The 22,434-nt window shown below is 36.6% G+C and overlaps 1 protein-coding gene across 1 annotated transcript in view; it reads left to right on the plus strand.

Annotated features, from left to right (window-relative positions):
• The window catches only part of UMAD1 (UBAP1-MVB12-associated (UMA) domain containing 1), a 228,341-nt gene that overhangs the window by 122,252 nt on the left and 83,655 nt on the right, over positions 1-22,434 (plus strand). The window contains exon 3 of the mRNA XM_012812517.2: positions 16,413-16,486. Coding sequence (XP_012667971.1) covers positions 16,413-16,486 — 74 coding nt within the window. The remainder of the gene's footprint in view (positions 1-16,412; positions 16,487-22,434) is intronic.

The following is a 22,434-nucleotide window of genomic DNA, read 5'->3' on the forward strand; positions in this document are numbered from 1 at the left end:
TATTATTCATGGTGAGAATTGTGAGTGAACTGTTTGTAATTATTTTAGAACGAAGTCAGTCTGGAACCCAGACGGACCCAGTTTGAATAAAGCTGTACCACTTACAAGTTTTTGAATGCCAGGAACTTTTTAAATCCTTCTTTTGTTTTTTTTTTCACCTGTTAAATCAACAAATCATTTCTACTTCGTAAAGTTTTTGTAAAGAACTTGTTTTAAGGAGCTTGTTGCTTTTCATGAAGTTTGTCACAATTTCCTTGAAAAGTAGAAAAATACTTGCTTAAAATCTTTTAAGGAAGGAAAATGCTATGTAGGAAAATAAACAAGACCAACCTGATTCCACATTATTTCATCTGAACATATTTTTAAAATAGTTTTTGCCCTTCCTTCTTAGAAAGGTTACCTAATTATCTGAACTCCATTGGAGTTTTTGTTGCATATCAAAGATCCCTGGGTAATTGTGCCTACTGATTTCCTGTACAGTCATTTATAAGTGTCTGAAGAATGTCACATCAGTACTTCAGATTTTAGCAGGTAAAGAAAAAAAGAAATGTACTGAGGAAGCAAGTAGTCATAGGATGTGATAAAAGGATTAAATCTGGATATGTTACAAAGTTGTAGTACACTTTTAGAATGCTTTTAGAACAATGGTTGGGGGGAGGTGCAGTAAGACTTTTAAGAATTTTATTTATTCATTCATTAAATTGAATCTTTCAGCATCCATTGTATGCTGGATGGAAGGGGGTGAGATGAAATGGGGAGAAGTGTTTAAGGCAGGTAGAAGAGTACACATGAAAGGTAGCACATTTGTGGATCTCAGCCTTGTCTTATAGCGGGAGTGTAGAGTTGGAGGAGATGAGAGCACTAATGAGGGGCCAGATCATCCTGGCTCCTAAGTCCTGTAAAGGAATTTGACCTTTACAATGAGGGCCATAAACTAATTGGGGAGTAGATGGAGAAAAGGCTCAAATCTGTGTTCAAGAAAGAAGAGGAGATATGAGGAAGACTGATTGTGGCCAGTTGTGGAAATCACAGCATGAAATGATGGTGGCCTGAACTTGACTTGAGTCAGTGGCAATGGAAAGCTGATAATAGAGATCGTGACACAAAATGGCTGACAGCCAGATGTAGGGAATGAAGGAAGGAGAAGCAGTAAGGCAACTAAATGCTTGGTGGTACTTGTCCTTCCTTGACACGAAGAGTACCAAGGCGAGAAGGTGAAAGGAGTAAAAGATTAATTTGGTTTTGGTTAGTGGGTTAATTAAAGAAGCCTGTGAGATATATCAATAATATCTGTATACCTAGCTATAATATATCTATGTCATACTCTGTATTTTAATCATCTTGACTAGTCCTCTCATTTATTTTTTGTTTATTTTGAAATGTTGTAAGAACGGTACAAAGAGCTTTTGCTTTTCCAGAATCTTTTGAGAGTAAATTGGAAATGTGTCATTATTTTCAAATACTTGAGTGTGTATTTCCTGAGAGCAAGGGCATCTATCACCAATATCATGAAATTAATCATCAAAACCATGGACCCTATTATGTTTTGTCCTGGTGATGTTCTTTGTAGCAAAAGGACAGAGTTCAGGATCACATGATGTACTTAGTTATGTCACTTTAATCTCCTTCCATCTTCAGGGGTTCCTCAGTATTTCTGTAACTTTCAGTATCAGGACATTTTTGGAAATCACAGGCTAATTATTTTGTAAAGTATTCCCAATTTTGTTCTGCTTGATGTGTTCTTGCAATTATATTCAGTTATGATTTGGGAATTTTTATTAGGAATATCACAGAAAATTACGTGTTCTCATTTCATTCTATCAGCTGGTACACAGTTGTTACATTACTGAAGATGTTAACCATGATCACTTACTGAAGAACCCATATACCAGATTTCTTCACTGTGAAATTACCCATTTTTTTTATAATCGATATTTAGGGGGAGTGATATTATATACTCACTTCCCCATTAACTTCTTATCCACTAGTCTTAGCATCTCTTTATGTTTCTTGAGTGAATCAACTATTGCTATGATAGTTGCCAAAGGGTGAGAGTCTGATTTCTTTATTCCTTCTCCACTAGTCAGTTGGCATTCTGTCACAAGAAAAATTCCCTCCTCTTCAGACTTATTTCCCATTCTTTTATAATATCAGTATAGGTGCATGGATTTATACTTTTTAAATTGATTATAATCTGTTACTAATGTTATTTATTTTGATGTTAAAATATACCAGTTTTGACCAATGGGAGCCCCTACAAGCTGTATTCTTTTTGTTTGGGGGTTTTTGTTTGTTTGTTTGCGCTTCAAAAGAACTACGTGATGACATTTCCTTAAAATGTTCTGCTAACATAAATTGAGAAATAAAAAGATAAGCTTGGCAATGGACACAATGTAAGGGTATATGACACACCTCTGGGGTGCGAGACACAACTATAAGAGGACTCTGCCTAACAAATGCAAACACAGTAACCTAGCTATACCCTCACAATAATCTGACAGAAAATAATAATATCTGGGCAGCGCCTGTGGCTCAAAGGAGAAAGGTGCTGGTCCCATATGCCGGAGGTGGCGGGTTCAAACCCAGCCCCGGCCAAAAACTGCAAAAATAAAAGAAAATAATAATATCAAAGAAAGGAAAGATAAACTTGTCAATCTTATAGGGAAGGACATATTTGGATGAGAAAAAATGAATAAGCCCAAAATAATTTATTTAATTTCACAACAATTTAGTTTTTCTATTGACATTTAAATATAGATCTGTTTACTGGTTTGAGAACTCAGGTCCCAACCAAGCTGAAGCTCTCTGGCTCTTCATTTTACACATCACACCATTTGCTGTGATCTGGGGATCAAAGCCCGAGCGTATTCTTTATCCTTTTCTTCCAGACTACTATTGCTATGAGCTGTGAAGATACATTCCTGCTCTGCAATGCAGTTGATGCTACACAGAGAAGTCAATATTCAATATGTCTTCTCTCTGCAGTCCTTGTTGGGAGAAATACTTCTTGTTCTCCCTCTAGATAGACAGGCTCTCCCTTTTGCACTGTGCTCTGGTGTCCAGGGGCCTTACTGTCACTCGGGTTGATGTGCTTTCTTATAAGAGAAGAGAGCAAAGCTGACATCCTTAGTAGGGGAGGAGGTTTGCCTCATTTTAACTTTGGATGTAGTTAAAGTGTCTAAGTTGGAGAAAAGATTTGGCTGAGACAGTCTTCTGACTGAAGGAGCTACTACTCTTAGACAACTTTGCATAACACAGCTTATGTGTTAGTATGTTTCTCTTTTTCCTTTCGTGCTAGTTGTCCAAGCCTTAAAAAAATTATTGGAAGTTGGAATTTTTTCTAGTGTGTTTTGCAATTAGGCACATGTCCACTTGAATTCTAATTTCATGAAGCACGCCCTCTAGAAAACTGCTGAATTTAAAAATCACTGAGTTTCAATGATATAAATAGATGTATAATGGGAATTTAATAAAAGACGTCTAATTTCAAGGAAATCTAGTTTATGAAAACAGGTATACTGTGGTAATTTGGTGGTAATAAATAAGAAGTATAGGTTTAAAGTACATATACCATGTATAATTTTTGTAATATTAAAATGATAACTGTCTTTATTGTTTAACCAATCTTGAAGTTCTTGAAGTTAGTGATTCTGTCTTTACAAACTAAAATAACTGTGGAGTTTTGGGAATAGTACAGTTATTTTTAGAGGAATTTTAAAAAATATCACAAAAAATTGTTGGCATCTACTTCTGATGTCATACTATGCTTTAAAAAATGTGTATATTTTTAAATTAGTCAAATATGTATCTGTGAACTTAAAATTCAGTATTGACTACAGTAAATAAGAGAAATAAAAATACTTTATCAGAATTCTTTTGGAATCTCAGCCACTTTTTTTTTTGAGACAAAATCTCACCATGTTTCCCATGCTAATCTTGAACTCTTGAGACTTAGCTTCCAAGTATCAGCCATCTTTTATATTTCATGTAAATATCTCAAACTCACTGTAACTGTGTAAAACTCAGTAAGATTTCTTTTCTTTCCCATTTCTCCAACATATTTAGAGACCTGTCAGTTTTCCTAATTGACTCGGCCCTTTTCCTTCTACCTTTCCAAACTGCTGGGAAGTGTTTCAAGTGTCTTACACCTGGGCTACCCTGTCCTTCCTTATTGCAGTAATCTTATCCTAACTTCACGTTAGAGCTACAATCACTGATCTCTCTTTAAGCCTTTTGTTTAGCCTCTGCTTTTCATCCAGTTCAAAATGCTGTTAATAAATTTATTTCCTTTTACCCATAATAGTGTATCCTTTTTACCTTCTTTCATTTAACCCAGCAGTTCTCAACCTGTGGCTTGCGACCCACAGGAACTGTATTAAAGGACTGTGGCATTAGGAAGGTTGAGAACCACTGATTTAACCCACAGTTTCATTAGAAACTTCAATTTTTGAAAGACTATCTGCCATCCTCCTCTTGACCCGGAGACATTTGCTGCAATGCATCAGTCATAAAACAGCCATTTGGTAAGGACCTACCATGTGCCTGCTTGGTGTCAGCCTCTATCCAGATGCTGAGAATACTGTGACAAATAAACATGCCATTGTCCTTATGGAACTGCTAGTCCATTGGGAGCAACAGCTGTTAAGCAAGTTAGTGCACATAATTAAATGAGTACAAATGTGTGAAGGAGAAGGAGGAGAACACATAACTTGTAAAGGGAGTCTGGGTTCCACTGGGGAGTCCTGAGGAGGTGGTATTGAAGCTGAGGAGTGAAGATTGAGAACTAATTAGCAGCTTGTTGAAATCTGAGTTGAGGAACATTGTAGGCTAACAGTGGCCCTTGCTCTTTTTATCATCACTTTTCACTCTGTAATCAACAAATTCTCATACTATTTAGCCATGCCTCCTGCTCAGTGTCACCCAGTGCTGCTTCCTTCTTAATGAGCTCTTGCCTTTAAACCTTTCCATAATTCTGGTTTTGTGGTATCAACCTACTTTGGAGCTCCTGAAGTCAGAGTTTCCATGTTGTTAGTTTAGGATCTATCAGTAGCAGGTTCTCAAACCTGCTGTCAGACAAAGTCTGTTTGTCCCCCGCCTCTTACTGCGACATTCCTCTCTTTTTCTTTACCTCAACCCCTCCAATTTTTTGTGATTTCTATAGGAAGGAGCACAAGCCAGCAGTGGAGAGAGTCTTAGACTAGGTTGATATTGAGCCCTTCTCCGTAAACACCTGAATTTCATTCCCAGCAACCTCCCCTCCCCATCCTAGTGACATTAAGGCTTAAGAAGATTAAAAATGTCCCTTCTTCAGAGGAAGTTTAGGTATTTTGCTTTAGATCATTAAAAAATATGCATACTAGCTCTGGAATTTTACATAATCTATAATTGCTTCTTCTGTTTACTGTCTTAATACCATATATTTTAGATTTCTTGATTTATTAAAAATTTCCATTTCATAATTAGGAGTTTGAATTTTTTTACATTATAGCATATTGATATTTGGTATCACTAGCACTGTTATTACCAGTAGTGTAAATATAAATAAGCTTGCAGGTGTACATAAACAGAAACATTATTGTACTACTGTGGAGTGGTCAGAGTGTGCTCCTGTGACCTTGGTTATTACTTTTTCCTTCAATGCATAGTAGCAGGGCAGGTGGTCAGACTACTTGTAGCCAGGTGGTAAGGCCTTTATGGAGCCATAACCTATTAGAAGAATACTAAGACAATTTTTAAAATACATGCAGTAGACTTAACTTCCTGCATTTTGTGGTTTTAAGTAGAGGAAACACTGATTTCTTAAATTTTTATATTTATAGTAAAATCCAAGTAATATAAGATTCACCATCTTATGCCATTTTAAGTGTGTAGTTTAATAGTGTTAAGTACATTCCCATTGTTGTGGCAATAGAGCCCTAACCAAAACGGAAGCTCTGTATTCACTAAACAAAAGCTCCCCACTCTTCCCTCCTGCAAGACCCTGGCAACCACCATTTTACTTTCTGTCTCTATGAACCTCACTACTTTATTATCTCATAGAAGTGAAATCATATAGTATTTGCTTTTTCGTGACTCACTTATTTTTCTTAGCAATGCCTTCAAGGTTTGCCCATGTTGTAATATGCATAAGAATTTCCTTTAAGGCTGAATAAATAACATTCTCTTGTATACGCATACCACATTTGTTTCTTCATTCTTCCATTAATGGAGACTATAGCTGTTTCCACCACTTGGCAGTTGTGAATAGTGCTGCTGTGAGTATCAACATACAAATATCTCTCCAAGACTCTGCTTTCAGTTCTTTTGGATGCACTTACCGAGCCCGACCTTAGTACAGAGATAAGTACTCTGGAAATATTTGAACAATGTGGGAGGGATCAATGGAAGAAGGGGACAATCATTCAACAGTTTGCTTCAGTATTTTTCAAAGTATTGTCAATGAACCACCTGTATTAGATTCTCTAGGATATTCAGATTCTTAGTCATTTTACCAGATTTCTAAAGTCTGAATCTTTTGTGAAACCCAGGAATTTGCACCCAAGAAGTGATTCTTACGTACACTGAAATGTGAAGTGCACTGCACAACTGGCAGCTAGACAACTCAGGGTTCACTTCTGTTCGTGTACACAGAAGCCCGGCTCCCTGCTGCTTTTAGCGGCTATCTTTCCTTTGAGGCAACTGCATTCTGGGCTAGCTTGCTACTTCCACTGTCTCTTCCACTCGGTCTGCATATTGGAGCCAAGTAAAAGTCCTTAAGTATAGCAAAAGCGGGCAAGCCTGAGTTTGTAACTCCAAAATTTGATTCAGGCCAATTTAGGTCCTTTCCCCTCATACTCCTAGTTGGTGATTCACTGTTGCTGCCTGTCTGCTCCTAGTTCCGTGGGGGCAGGGAGTGGAATAGGACTTCCTTCTTCATGCCTTGTAGTGGTTGAGCATACCTAAATTTTGAAAGAGACCAAATCTCTTTTCTTATGTGAACATTTTAAGTATGACGTAGCATATTGTGATCCTAATTAGGACAGTAATTTCACACATTCATATTGTATAGCTGAATGACAAATGGGCCATCTCTAATAAAACCAACCACCAACCAATCTTTTGCATTTTTCACATCATGTCATCTCATTATATCTAACATGTACAGCCAGTTCTGATCTGTGATTTGCAGGTGATTTTTTTAATGTCAATTTTATTCAAAAGCAATAGTTTATTTTCAGAAAATATTCCTTTCTGATTTTTGTGTGACACAAGAACATGTTTAATATTTGGCTTCCATTAAAAGAAATGATACTGATTAATGATAGGTATTCATTATTTTACTTCTTTTTAATTTTTAAGGAAAAGAAAAAGGGGAAGAACACCCTAATAAGGAAGCTTGTTCTTTTTATAGCTAGTCACATTTTTCATAGTGTGTTCCATACAAATGTCCATTCCACAACCTGTCTGGTACTCCTATAATTTTTATTTTTGGGCTCATTTCTACCTCCACTTTTTGTGATTTCCCATTTGTTTAGTCACAGTCTCCTCTGTGAGGGCAGGGATAGTGTTGCTGTAGTTCACATGGTGCCCAGCATGGTCCATGGGGACATGTAGGTGTTCAGCAAGCATTTGTTGAATGAATGAGACTTAACTTGAACTTGAGTGTAATATATTTTTATATTGCTTTTATTTGTTGAAGTGCAACTCATGGGTCCATCTAAGAACTCAGTTTTAAGAGATTGAGAAATTTGCCTAACTAATATCTCTGATTGGACCAGTTGATATTGAGAAAAAAAGGCTGACATGCATTTCAGCTCACAGGGTCACTTACTTTTCCGTGTAGAAAACTATGACAGAACTTCTGACACCAAGCCATAATTTCACAGGTTTATTCTGCTGGTTGGAAAGGTAACTGAACTGACTTGATGTTACCATATGTTTAAACTTTCCATTATTGGTGATGGATCAAGGCCATCACCTTTATCCACTATAGATAATACATGTGAATCTTTGTCCAGATATCAGGTAACCTGGTAGAGATGAATGAGCCCTCCCCCCCACCTGTCTTTATTTACAAATTTAGGCTTTAAGCTATCACATCGACAGTCTTTTTTTGTGGCAGTCCTGTTTGTTCTCAGCAGAGCCTGTAAAGCCTGTTTACAGCAGTCCTTTGAGTGGACAGCTCAAAGCAGGTCTTTGTGGCACTTTGTGTTAGTAACATTTGGGAATCCATGCTAAGAGATGGTTAGCCCAACTTAGTCTCTAAATAAATTTACTCTGATTTAGAACAGATATTAACAGCAACAACAAAAGAAATTCTTTCAAGGCAGATATGTACAGCCTGATACAGTATTTACAAATGTACATGTACAGAATTAATGTGGCCTTCTCAGTTTCTAGTCTGCCAGCCTAGAAGTAAGAATGCCTAGATTAACCTGTTTTTAGCATAGTGTTAAATGGCTTAACTGAAGTTGTTGGTTTGCTTCAAGAGTTTCCACAATAAGTATTACCCCATAGTTACAAATTAACAGTATTCAGACCTAAAGACATCAGTGAATTCCAGGGTAAGTTAATTAAGAGCAGACTGGAAGGACTGATCAATGGACCTGACCTCAGATTTGCTGGTTTCTTACTTTACAGAGTAAGTGCCCTCAAGCACTCGGTGTGATCCTGAGCTTTTAAAGTAGTAAGCAAAGTTTGAGCTGTGTGATTTTAATAGCAGTCACAAGGTTAAAACTGAACATGCATAAAAGTTGCATAGAAATGGGTTAAAAGTAAAATTCACACTAATATCTTTTAGAGTAGCTAGGCTGCTTTGTTGAATGCTGAAGTGTGTTATATACTTTAGCAACCATTTATAATTGTTTTTATAAGCTCTTAGTATGTATACAGAATCATCTTTCTTATTGTTCTCTTCCACCTACAGTCAAATCAACAGATGTTTATTGTTGCCAGAATGATGCCAGTGTGCCACTTGTATTCCATCCTTTGTGAATTTAGGCTGTTAATAATTTTGGTATGCTAATTTAATAGCACTTAATGCCATTTTAATTTGCTTCTCTTAAAGGGGAACCCTCATAACCTATTGGTAGAAATGTGAATAAGTACAATCACTATGGAAAATAGTGTGGAGGATCCTCAAAACCTAAAAACAGAACTGTCGTATCCCACTGGTGGATGGATATCCAAAGGAGGAGAACTAAGTATATCGAAAAGATATCTGCACTCCTAAGTTTACTGCAGCACTATTTATTCACAATACCAAGATATGGAATCAACCTAAGTGTCCATCAGTGAATGAACGGATAAAGAAACTTTGGTACATACACCTAATGGAACACATACAGCCACAAAAAGGAATGAAATCCTACCATTTACAACAATATGGGTGGAACTGGAGAACTTGAATAAGCCAAGCAGGGACAAATCTCGCATATAGGTGGGAGTTAAAAATTAAAACAATTGATCTCATGGACACAGAGTAGAATGATGGTTACCAGAGGCTGGGAAGAGTAGTGAGGAGGGGAGGATAAAGTAGGGATGGTTAATAGGTGCAAAAAATAGAGTTAGAGAATTAGATACAGTGAACAATATTTGGTAGCCTAAGAAGAGATTATAAACAACAATAAGCTATGTATGCTTTAAAACAGCAGTTCTCAACCTGTGGGTCATGACCCCTTTTTAACAATGAAAATGCATTGTGGCATTAGGAAGGTTGAGAACCACTGCTTTAAAATAACTAGAAGAGTAGAATTTTAATGGTCCTAACACAAAGAAATGATAAATGCCTGAGGTGATAAATACCCCAATTATCCTGATTGGTTTAATTTACATTGTTTGCCTATATCAAACATCACATGTACCCTGTAAAGATAATTAAAAATATATATACTTAAAAAATAAATAATTGGTTTCTCTTTATTCTAGTCAACTTGAACCTTTTCCTATATTTGTTTGCTAACTGCATTCCTTCCTCTATGGCTTAGCTCTTCCTATTCTTGGCTAATTTTCCCTTGAGGCTTCAACAGTTGCCAACAGAATCCTGAACAGGCTCCTCCTGGGCAGGCCCTGTCTTCAGGAATTAGCACTTTTCCTTTCTCTCTATTCTTCTTTTCTTCATTATTGTGGAAAACACACAGGATTAAGTAGACAGAATTAGGAAAAACAGAAGGGACTACTAAACTGAGCTGCAGGAGATTTAAATGTAATATGTATTAAACTGAATAACTCAAGTTTGGGTAAGTAATGAGAAGCAATATGATATTGTGGAATAATTTGACATTGTCAACAGACTTGGGTTTCAATACCAGGTCTCCCTCTGTTTATGGATGTGGTAAAGTCTAGCTTACAACACTGCCAGAGCATTAAATGAGGTTGCATATAGGGGCCGCTCTTAATATCCTCTCTCATGTTTGTCTTTTTGGGCTGCTATAACAAAATATAATAAACTGGGTGGCTTAAAGCAATGGAGGTGTATTTCTCATAGTTCTAGAGGCTGAGAAGTCTAAGATCCAGGTGCTGGCAAATGTGGAATCTGGGGAGAGCCCAAATGGCAAAAGGGAAAAACCCAGGTCTCTCCAGCCCCTAATATAGGTACCAATCTCATCCATGAGGGCTCTACCCTTATAATCTAACCACCTTCCAAAGGCCCTACTTTCTAACACCAATACATCAGGGATTAGGTTTCAACATAAATTTTTTTGGGGGGGAGGGGATGGACATTCAGTCCATCTACTCTCCTGTGCTGTAGATGTGCTGTCAGATCCATGCGAAGGCAGGGCAGCCGTGGACAGCAACACTTACAACAGAACTCCTCAACTCTCCTTTCCTGCCCTCTGCAATTAGTGTTTAATATGTTTTTCCATTTAATCTTTACAACAGCCTTATTATCTATTATTATTCCCATTTTTCAGATGAGCAAATTAAGTCTCTGAGAAGTAACTTTTACAAGGTCATAGATTTGGTCAAGGGTTTGGGTCAAGTTTTGCCAAATTTCAGAGTCATATTCTTTCCTCATCGTTAGTCTGCCTAGAATAATGAGTGTGACTAAAGAATGAAAAGGAGTTAATGGCGTGGCCATTCCACTGTTCTTTCCACTACTTCACTTGATGAATGACTAATAGGCAAATACTCCCAGAGGGTATTTGCATTTTAAAAGAAGAGCTCATTAACCGTAATGAATCTCTAATTGATGGAATTTGTAGGGGAGATATTTTTAAGTACCCTGGGCTTTTCTCCTGTACCTTCAAGGTGCCTGGCCATCCTTTTCTCCTTTGCCAATTGTCAGCTATTCTAGAATCAGAATTATTTAGCAGAATACAGTCACATACTGCTAGTGTACCCTACATTCATTAACAGGGAGTCATGACAAAAATTACGGAAAGGAAAATGGTGTGGATTAGCATTACATAAAGTAGATGTTCAAAAGTGTATAAATGTGTCCAGCCAGGTAAAAATAATATATTTTATAATCAATTTTTACTTAAGAAATGTTATATCAGCATTTCCCATAGCATGTTAATGGATCTCTGGAAGATTTTTAATAGCTGTCACGTGAATACAATGGCTCCATAGTCAAATACATAGTGAAAAAAATTTTTTTTGAAACTTTCATTACTGCAGAATTTCTCAGATGCTAAAGTGGCCTAAAAAACAACTGGAAGAACTTTGCAGGTTTTTCCAATACTTTTGACCATGGAAATATTTCTTCCATGTGAACCTGGTTAACTAGTGTTTTATAGATTATATTCTCGGTTATGGAGACCTAGATAAATCCTCTTTAATTAAAGAAGAGAAAAAGCAGGGTTTTTTGTATTCACTGCTTTTTGTGTGCAGGCAGGCTCCACCCCTGTCCATACCAGCCCATCTCCAGTCCTGTTGGGCTCCAGGGTGTGCCAATAATAACAGCCCTCTTCCCCAGATGAGATCTGGCCAACTGAGGGGTGGGGAGAGGAACAGATGGAGACCAAATTCTCATCTTTATTGCCTATAAAGCTGTTGTTAAAGAATGTGGCTTGTAACAAGGAGCAAACAGGTTTCCTAATCTGAATCCCAGAATTAGATTGAGGTCCATTCAGTTACAGGATATGCTGGAATGGCAATGTCCCTGGGTTGGAGGAGGTCTGTGCAGAGGATCAGAGCAGGCAGCATCAGGCCCTGGTGGTTTTCCACTTTCAAGAGAAGCGGAAGGAGGAGGGGCAGAATCAGGTGCCCCCAGGTCCTCCCAAACTCACCAACCCATGAACAGGGGCGTGGAGTGAATGGTAATAGAACCCTGTGCACATGAGAAAGCTTAAGGAGTGGGCAGAAAGTGTCTGTGCCTTCACTCTCCCACCACCAGTCCCTCCAGATAAGCTTCCCCTGGGTGAGCCAAGTAGGCATTTGGTTCCTCTCCCACCCCCGGGGGTTTCCTGCTTTGCCTGCTTCCCCTGTACCTAGTGCCCACTCTTTACCGCCATTTCTCCTCTCCTTCAACCCATCTTCACCCAGTAGAATGGGGTCATGATGATACTCTAATGACCATCTCTTTCTCATCTCCTTATGTTGCTAAAACATTGAATTATTTATCCTAGAAAGGTGGAATACATGCATTCTTCTAAAACAGAGATTGGGAAACTACAGCCTGCCACCTGTTTTCGTAAATAAAATTTTATTGGAACACAGCCACACTCATTAGTTTACATATTTTCTGTGGCTGCTTGTGGATACAATGGTAGAGTTGTGAAGCTGTGACAGAGACCATATGGCCTGCAAAGCCTGAAATGTTTACTATCTGGCCCTTTACAGAAAAAAATTTGCCAACCCCTAATCTCAAACATAAATGAATTTCACTGTAGGCTTTTAAGTTCTGAGTTTCATTAGTGTATATGTATGTAGCCTTTATCATTTATTCACTCTAAATAAAAACTACATTTTAAACAAAATTACATGATTGTGGTGGTATAAGAGAAGTTTTTGCCTTTTATAAAATTATTTCTAGCTTTACAAACTTCTGGAAAAATATCAAAGGAACTATGTATTTGCTTAAAGTGTTAGAAGGAAGGATAGAGGCTTGGTCTAGTCAGAAGTATTTGGTGTCACCATTAGGGAGGGAAGAAAATGGATAATCTGTGGGGCCTGCGGAAGCAAAAAAATGGAAAGAAGTATGTAGGGAGCCCAGGACTTGGACCAGCACAAGATGCTACCATCAGAACTTCCTTTGTAAGCCTTAGCTCTTCTCTTCACGTCCTGTTTCTTAACTTTTGATTCCCCCCCCACCTCAGCCCTCATCCACTGGAACCTTCCAGCTGACCACAGAGTCCACAGAGATGTCTGTGTCCACATGATTGCTGCTACCTGGGAGACCCTGAGCAGGTCACTGGGTGCCTCTGCCCCTCAAGGTTCACTCACCTGTAAACTGGGATGTGGGGTGGGGGGAATGTTCCTACTGTGCTTGCCCAACAATAATCAAATGTGATGTTTTAAAAACATCTTTATTAAAGGTACGTTTTGTGAACATGCAAGGTTGTTTCTTTTGTTCTTCTTTTTGAATGGTTGACTTGCAAATGGATTTTTTTTAATCTATTCAAGATATAAGTTAAATTAACTGATACTCAAAACTGAAAGTACTTTATTTCAGATTTCTCACATCTGTTTTTGTTTACTATTATATATGGATTATAGAAAATACAGAAAATAACTGAATTTTTACCATGGTCAAACAATTCTTCAATAGGAGAAAAGAAAACTTAAAAATTATATTCCATTGTGACTTGTTCTTTTCTGTTTGTTGCTTTTTAGCTTTCATTTTGTGCCTTTGTTTAGAGAGAAATAATCTTGGCAGATGGCAGTTTTCCTTGTAATCAGTTATTGTCTTATCTGAGTCATCACCAGACATGACATTTCAGTAAATAGTGATTTTTACAGTTGCTTCCAGGCAGATATGTTGTGTGAAGTCAAAAATACAGGCTGATAACCTTTCTAGTATTTTAAGCAGTCAGGAGAAATGGAGACAGTATTGCATAGATACACACCATGAAATCAGAAAATGGCAAAGAAAGTGCAGACGTTGCTGGATAATTTTAGCCAAACCCAGTGTTTGTGTGGTTGGGGATGGAACTGTAATCATTTTAAAACATAAATAATGTTTCTTAGAGTAAAGACCTTTTATAGTGGTGGGCTGTACATATTTTCTTATGAACATCATGCGTGTGTATTGTCAGACACAGTCTCGACCTCATTGTACAGGGATTTGTATGCTTTGGCTTGTCGTGTTGTGTTGGTCTCATGACTCTTCACTGTGCTCCTTGTAAACTAAACACCTTGTGCGTTGGTTTCTCCACTTGTAACTGTGGGGTTCTCTTATCCCTAAATTTCAGAAAGGAGGGGGGTTTTGGTAACAATGCTCTTCTTGCTGTGCCAATAAATGGCCAGTATAAATAATCTCAATCAAAATAGTTGTTGGAAATCCTAGGTTACAAGATTAGATGGATTTAATTTTTTATTAACCAGTGATGAAATTTATTATCCTATAGACATAACCCAAAAGTTTCACTGCTTTTGTTTCAATATGATTTTTAAAATCAAAGTGGTATTTAATAAATTTGTCTTTATAAAATAACTTGATTGATTGGCTGAGATGGAATCTTGCTCTATCACCCAGGCTAGAGTGCATAGGCACCATCATTGCTTGCTTTAGCCTGAACCTCCTAAACCTCTCAAGTAGCTGAGACTCATGAGTTGGGCTCATGCTTCTGCCCAACTAAATTTACCTTATAACTTCTTCAAATATGTTTTAGAAGAAAGGCACTGCTGCATGTTCCAATATAATTCTTATTATATACCATGAAGTCTTGTTTTGTGACAGTTTTATAGATAGGAAACTACAAAGAGAAGTCTTCTGATTTATTCAGCTAATGTTCACTGAACACCTTTTGTGTGATGGGCCCTGCCCAACAATAATAATGCACAAAACTGAGGACAAAGCTGATACTGGAATGTGCATTGAAATTCTTGGGTTGTAAACATTTGGGGGTGTTAATTTATCTTAAGTAAACTACCAATTTAGTTCTTGCTTCTTGATTTTAGAGTTGAACAGATAGTATTTAATCTTTTAAAATGTTCATGAGCCTCTTTCTTTATTATGCACTTTGGTAAACTTAACTTTTGTGTTTCACATGGAAAAGTTAAGGTCAGCCAAGATTTTTTTTTCATTATTTCAAATTAATATGAAGGTATAAATTGTTTAGGTTACCTTATTCTCAATTCTAAGGTAAAATTCAAGTTGGAGTTGAGCCCTTCACCCAGGGGGTGTCCTGAACACCCTCACATTGTGCACTTTAGGGCCAGCCAATTACCCTCCCTCCTCCTGCCAATTACCCTCCCTTTAACCCCCTTTCTCCTCTGTCCTCCCCCTTGCTAGACTATATTTGTGTTTTGCCTTTCATGTAATTGTTTATAAGTGGGTTTCATATTAGTATCAAGTACATTGGATACCTTCCCCCCCATTTTTAAGATACTTTACTAAGAAGAATATCAGCCAAGATTTTCATACTGTATCTATTCAAGACTCATGATCTTCCTTATATTAACAAATTCCTAACCTTTATTGTTAGCCAAGAATTTGGTAATCTACCATAGACATTCCTATAATAAAATGGCTTACTTTTATGGGAAGAGCAATTTACAACTTGCTAAATTAACATGTGATTATGTTTCAGAGAAGTAGGCTAACTGGTAGTCTCTACTCATCATTGTTAATCATAGTCCATTAGTGATAATTAATAAATTAAAATAGTACTTACTCAACTATATTTGTGTCTGCCCTATGTCCTTTGAGCCAGCCTAGTCATGAACTTCATTTAGCCTACCTAAGCACTAGATTTAGGAAGCAAAGTGTTAACTGAAGGCTAATTCATTTATTCATTGTTCTTTCTTGCTGTAATGATTGTATTGCATTTGGTTAATTATTACATGTAAACATCTACATCTACATTAAACACCTATATCTGTTCAAATCCAAAGATACAAATAAACTTATAAATAGTTAACCTAATGAAAAACTAATTTGGAAAATAGTTATTCATATCACAAAGAGTTTTTATTTCAGGTAATTTGCCTAGTATTAAATTATAGGTTTTCCTAGTTAATTTAGAATATGACTTTATTTACAAAACATGAACTAACTTGATTTTTCCAGAGTAAATCTATATAAAACAGGATACATTTCTGGTTTAGGTTATATGTATATGTATTTATGGATGACTTGTGTGACCTATATCAAATTACTGTTCTTAAAAATTAACTTATTTACTTTGTAACAAAGGAAATAGTTACTGCTTTTATGATGTGAAAGATATAATAACAAAAGATATTCCAAAAAAAAATGGAAGACAGTTTGGCCTCAATATTTTGGTAATGTTTTTCTGGTTTGGGGCGGGGTTTTTGTCTCATAGGAGATACAGCAAATGAGAAAAGAATGTCAGTAAGAGGTAAACCTTCAGAAGTAGAAGGCAACCAACCACTGGAGGTAAGTAAAGCACCATTAAGAGTCCTTTGGGAGTGAAACTGAACAAGGCATATGATTACGTATTCTCTGAGGATAAATAACTTCTGTTCTCCTTATACAGACAGGTGCGTAGATATGAAGAAATGGTGATCTGCTGAAAGTTAGTGGACAGTGGTACAGGAAGTCGCTTCCCTAAGACTATGTGTTTCCTGGTGCTGGAAATGGAAACTTTCTCTTAATAAAAGTAGATTTGAACCCTTCAGTTAAAATATTTTAACTATTTTAGTTAAGGGATTTTTTCCTAATACATTTGAGTAAATAGACAGTATATAACCCTATAAACCTATAGAGAAAGTTTTGACAATAACCCATTCAGAGCTATATTGCCTTACTATTTCTAATATTCAAGTACATGTCTTAAAAATATTCTGAAGAAAGACTAGGGTATTTGTGGTGTTCTTTTTCATGTGAGAAAACTATTCTTTGAGGGTACTTAAAATATAGTTAGAATACTTTACATAATAAGTATTTAATTTAATATAAATAATGCATATAATATTAGTATATGTAGAAATACACTAACAGTATAATCACTGAAATAATCATCTTAAGAGGAATGTTAACTACTACAGAGAAGCGATATCCATGAATTTTAAAACTTTCCACATTGTAACACGCCTCTGCTTATACTCTACTTGTAGCAAGTGAAGGTATTGATGTTAATACCTACAATTAGGTAAGGGCCAGTTTGATTCACCATTAATATCCCTGACACGTGGCACAGACTAGATGATCAAAAAAGATTTGTTAAATGAATATATTAACATAATCATGAGTTATAAATAGAGAATAACATTTATTTTAAGAATTTTATATTTTTCATAGTTAGCAAATATTTTATAATCAAGGAAAAAGACTTAAAGATGGTATAGGAAGTTTAAGAGGAGGAAGAAGAGAATCATCTTTCTTGTAAAATTTTGTGTTCATTCTTTCATTCATGTGTGCAACAAATATTTATTAAACACTGACTATATGCAAGGCACTGTAAGGAGCCAAATAGACATGTAGTGGTGAAAGTACAGATACAAAGACAAAGAAGAATCTCCAGCTTGTACATTGAAGCAGCGTGTTAAATTTATTCGAGCATTTAGTGAGTGCTGACCATGTGTAGCATCTCTAACAGGAAGTAAAGAGTGGTGTATTTGGGATTTGGAAATAACTACCAGGATGGTTCAGAAATTAACCATGAGTACTTGAGTTTAATTGCTTAGTCAGTGTGTTAGTCTGGCTGCTATAATTAAATTCCATAAACTGAGTCATTTATAAAGCACAGAAATTTGTTTATTTAGTTCTAGAAACAAGGAAACCCAAGATGAAGGCACTGGCATGTTTGGTGTCTGATAAGGGCCCAATTTGGGTTCATAGATGCCTTCTCCACTGTGTCCTCACATGGTTAGGGGAAAACTCTGGTCTCTACAACTCCTTATAAGGGCACTAATCCCATTAATTAGGGCTCCACTCTCATGACCTCTTCACCTCCCAATGGCCCCACCTCTTAATATGTGTACTATCAGCTTGGGCATTAGGTTTCAACATATGAATTTGGGGGTGACACAAACATTCAGACAATAACAGTTACATGATTCATTGGAAATGTCTGTAGAACTTGATTATTTTTCAAAATTGATTTATCAATAGAAAGAATTCCAAGATTAATTCTTAAAGAAAAGAAAGTTTTAATCTTATGATCTCTAGTGTTTTGAAACTCGCTCATTATTGTGCTACTTTCTAGTCTCTCCACTAATACGGTACAATCAATTGTTAATTATTAAGGCTGGGTGTATACATGTATGCTTTCACTGTAACAGCTATTTCAAAAGTACTTTCTATCTGCTAGCTCCTGGACCATTGGACAACAGAGAGTTCACTTATGTAGCTCATTGATGTAACAAAAAAGAATTAGACATACTATAAATAAGACTACTGTGTGTGAGGATAATAACGAAATATTTTATAAGCTGTACGTGTTTTGCCACAGAAAGGCAAATATTTTCTTTGATAGTAAGTATCTAATATGGCATTCACTAGTTCTCTCCTTTAAAAATCCAAAAACAAAGCATAGCTCATATAGCACAGTGGTTATAGCACTGGCCACATACACCAAGGCTGGTGGGTTCAAACCCAGCCCGGGCCAGCTAAACGATGACAACTGCAACAAAAAAGTAGCCGGGTGTTGTGGCAGGTGGCTGTAGTCCCAGCTACTTGAGAGACTGAGGCAAGAGAATCGCTTAAGCCCAAGAGTTTGAGGTTGCTGTGGGGGCAACATAGTGAGACTCTGTTTAAAAAAAAAAAAAAATCCAAAACCAAAAAATATTACTGCACACTTCTCACCCCCACACACTACCCTGATTGAGTCTTATCCAGTCTCATGGATTTAAATCTTCTACACCCCTATCTCTTCTCATATAAAAAAATCAAAATGGATTAAAGATTTAAAAGTCAAAGACTGCTCAAAATCATTAGTCATCTGAGAAATGCAAATCAAAACTACAAGGAGATAGCATCTAACCCCAGTGAAAATGGTTTTCATCAAAAAGATAATAATGAATGGTGGAAAGGATATGGAGAAAGGAGAACCCTCATGGACTATTGGTGGGAATGTAAATTAGTGAAGCCACTATGGAGAACAGTATGGAGGTTTCTCAAAAAACTAAAAGTAGAACTACCATATGACCCAGCTATCCAACTGGTAGTATATCCAAAGGAGGGAAATTCAATGTACAGAAGATATCTGGCTGATGTTTATTGCAGCCCTATTCACAATTGCCAAGATATGGAACCAACCTACATGTCCATCATAGAAGAATGGAATAATATAAAATTTATCGGGTAAATGTACCCTATAGCCTACACTTAAGCCTGTTCTCTGCATAGCAGATGGTAATATGTTACATCACAGTCTCCTTGGTTTATAATCTGCTGGCTACCTACTGTAACTAAAACAAACACTACAGAAACTGGTACATATACCTAATGGAATATACATAATAGCCACAAAAAGAGAGAAATGCTGTCATGTGCAACGATATGGATGAAACTGGGTAACATTATGTTAAGTGAAATAAGCCAAGCACAGAAAGACAAATTTTACATGTTTTCACTTACATTTGGGAGCTAAAAATTAAAACAGTTGATTTCACGGAGACAAAGAGTAGAACGTTGGTTACCAGAGGCCAGGAAGGGTTGTGGGGAGGGGAGAATAAAGTGGAGATGGTTAATGTTTGCAAAAATATGGTAAGATAGAATGAACAAGGTTTAATATTTGATGGCAGAATAGAGTGACTGTAGTTAACAGTAAGTTAGGGTACACTTAAAATAACTGAAAGGTGGAAGAGTGATGTTCCTAACACAAAGACGTGATAAATATCTGAGGTGATGGATACTCCATTTATCCTGATTTGATTATGATAGATTGTATGTCTGTATTAAAACACTACATTTACCCTATAAATTTTTGCAACTATTATGTACCCGTTATAATTAAAAATAAAATAAATAAAAATTCTGTGTAGAGGCTAATGGTTCTCAAAATATTTCTCTATCTAGACCTCTCCCCTGCATTCTAGACTGTATCCAGCTGCCTGTGTAACATTTCACTTATAATTTTGTAGACCAGTCTTTCCTTGACCAAAGAACTACTGATTCCTGGCCCCTGAAGCTCTTGTCTGCCCAAGGTTTTAATCATCTCTTTAATATCACTGTGCTCTACATGTGGCTTAGAACCAAATTCCCTGAGAGACCCTTGGCTCTTCTCTCTCCCTCACAACCCATTTTAGTCCATTAGCAAATCCTGTCATTGTGACTTCTGTATCTGGAATCTGATCGCTCCTCCACATACTCGCTGTTAGGACAGTCTAAGCTCCCACTTTTACCAGGCCTCTCTTCCCCCTTAAGCCCGTTTTCTGCATAGCAGATGGTAATATGTTACATCACAGTCTCCTTGGTTTATAATCTGCTGGCTACCTACTGTAACTAAAACAAACACTAAGCCCCTTACAGTGGGCTCCAAGGAGCTCCATGCCGTCCTCAGTCTCATTTTCTCCCCACCCCCAGCCCCATTCCTATAAACCAGCTGCCTTTCTCTTTCTTGATGATGTTAAGCTCTTTCCCATCTCAGCCTTTGTGTTTGGTAGCCCTTTTTAAAATCCTTATCATTCGGTTTACTTGTCATGATTCCCTCAGCTAAAGTGCCCCCCCATCACTATCATCTAACCCATAACCTACCCCTGTTTTATTTTCTCCATCACATTTATCACACATTTATTATGTCAGATAATATTCACTTTTGTTTACCATCTGCCTCCCCTGACTAAAATGAAAACAGACTTTTCATGCCTAGAATAGTGTCTGGTACATAGGAGGTACTCAATAAATACTTGTTAACTGATAATCTAGATTGTATTTAATATCACCATCCATCTGCAAGGTTAAAGGCCTTTATGTCATCTTGACGAATTCTTCTCACCACCTCATCAAATCTATCATCAAGTCCTATTGATTCTGCCTACCAAATATCTTCCAAATTTGGTTTCTCCTACCCCAACTAGGTCTTCATCTGTTCACTAGACTATTATTAGATGAGCAGTTTCTTTCTCAAATCTCTTTCTAAAAAAGGACAGCAGGTTTTGTTACTTCCACACTCAAAAAACTTCGTAAAACCTGCAGAATGAAGCTTAAACCCCAATTTTGTTCAGATTCCTCCTTTGTGAACATTTGTCTCTGCTCTCCCAGCCAGAGATAACCCCAGTGTCCTCTTAATATTTATGTGTCTTTTATGATTTCACTATAGTTTGAGATCCTGGAAGGCAAGACTACACCTTAATTAGCTTTATGGCTTCTGCAGCTCTCACACTGTTGGACACATGCGAAGTGGCATAAATGCCCAGGCAATGATGTCTGGATAGATAAATGAATAAATAAATAAGTGATCCACTTATGTTCATTCAGTTCTGTGTTTCACTTTACATTTTGAACACATAGTTATATCTCTTCTCACTGTGAGAAAAGGTTTTTTTTTTTTTTTAACATTTCTTTGGAGTTATTTATAAAAAGTTAATTCACATCACTTTTGGCACTCTTAATATATTAGCAAGGAAAAGTTTAGTAACTTCAGTTTGTTTTTAAAAATATATACATCTGACTAAGAAATTATAATGATTGTGTTTAGTAGGAAGGATTCTCATTATTTTAATTTTTAACGGCTATACAAGAAATGTTTAAATGTTTATAATGAGAAAGAGTTGGTAAATTAGTATGGGTTTCATGAAGCTTAAAAATAACATTTGTCGTTGCCAAAATATAACTTGTTTTTCTAAGGACCCTTTGGAAAAGGTAGCTTTTAGTATAGACATGCCAAAATAGGTTTTTTTTGGTGAATTCAGATAAACATACAGATTGCCTAACTATTTTCAAGAAATTGTGTTAGACATGGGGTTAGGGAGAATAGAAAGCTATCTAAGACTCAGTGACTCTGACTTACAGATGCAGGAATTATCAATTTATTCATGGAAAATTAGAAAGTTCACTTACAGTCACTGTAATGTAAAGTAGAATAAAATAAGTTTCTTATGCTCCATAACTACAGAGGTAACAATGAGATTTAAGTATAGGACGGAGTATCTTCAGAGGGAGTCAAGGAGGGTATCTGGCATTAGATGAGCTTTGAGCCATGAATAATTTTGTCTAATTATCAGATTAGCCTTATATGATTAAGAAGTTCCTGGGAAATGAAATTCTTCATTAAGAACATTTTAGAAGTACAGAAGCAAATTTTAGTGTGAAACCGTTATACACATAGGAATCTCAACGACAGACAACAAAGGGTTAAGAAATGAAATGAATATATGGTATTCATTGGTACAGTAGTTTTTTTGTGTGTGTTTGTTTGTTTGTTTTGAGACAGAGCCTCA

Source organism: Otolemur garnettii, unplaced genomic scaffold, assembly GCF_000181295.1.
Source record: "Otolemur garnettii isolate 467f Iridium unplaced genomic scaffold, OtoGar3 scaffold00005, whole genome shotgun sequence".
NCBI classification, from domain to species: domain Eukaryota; kingdom Metazoa; phylum Chordata; class Mammalia; order Primates; family Galagidae; genus Otolemur; species Otolemur garnettii.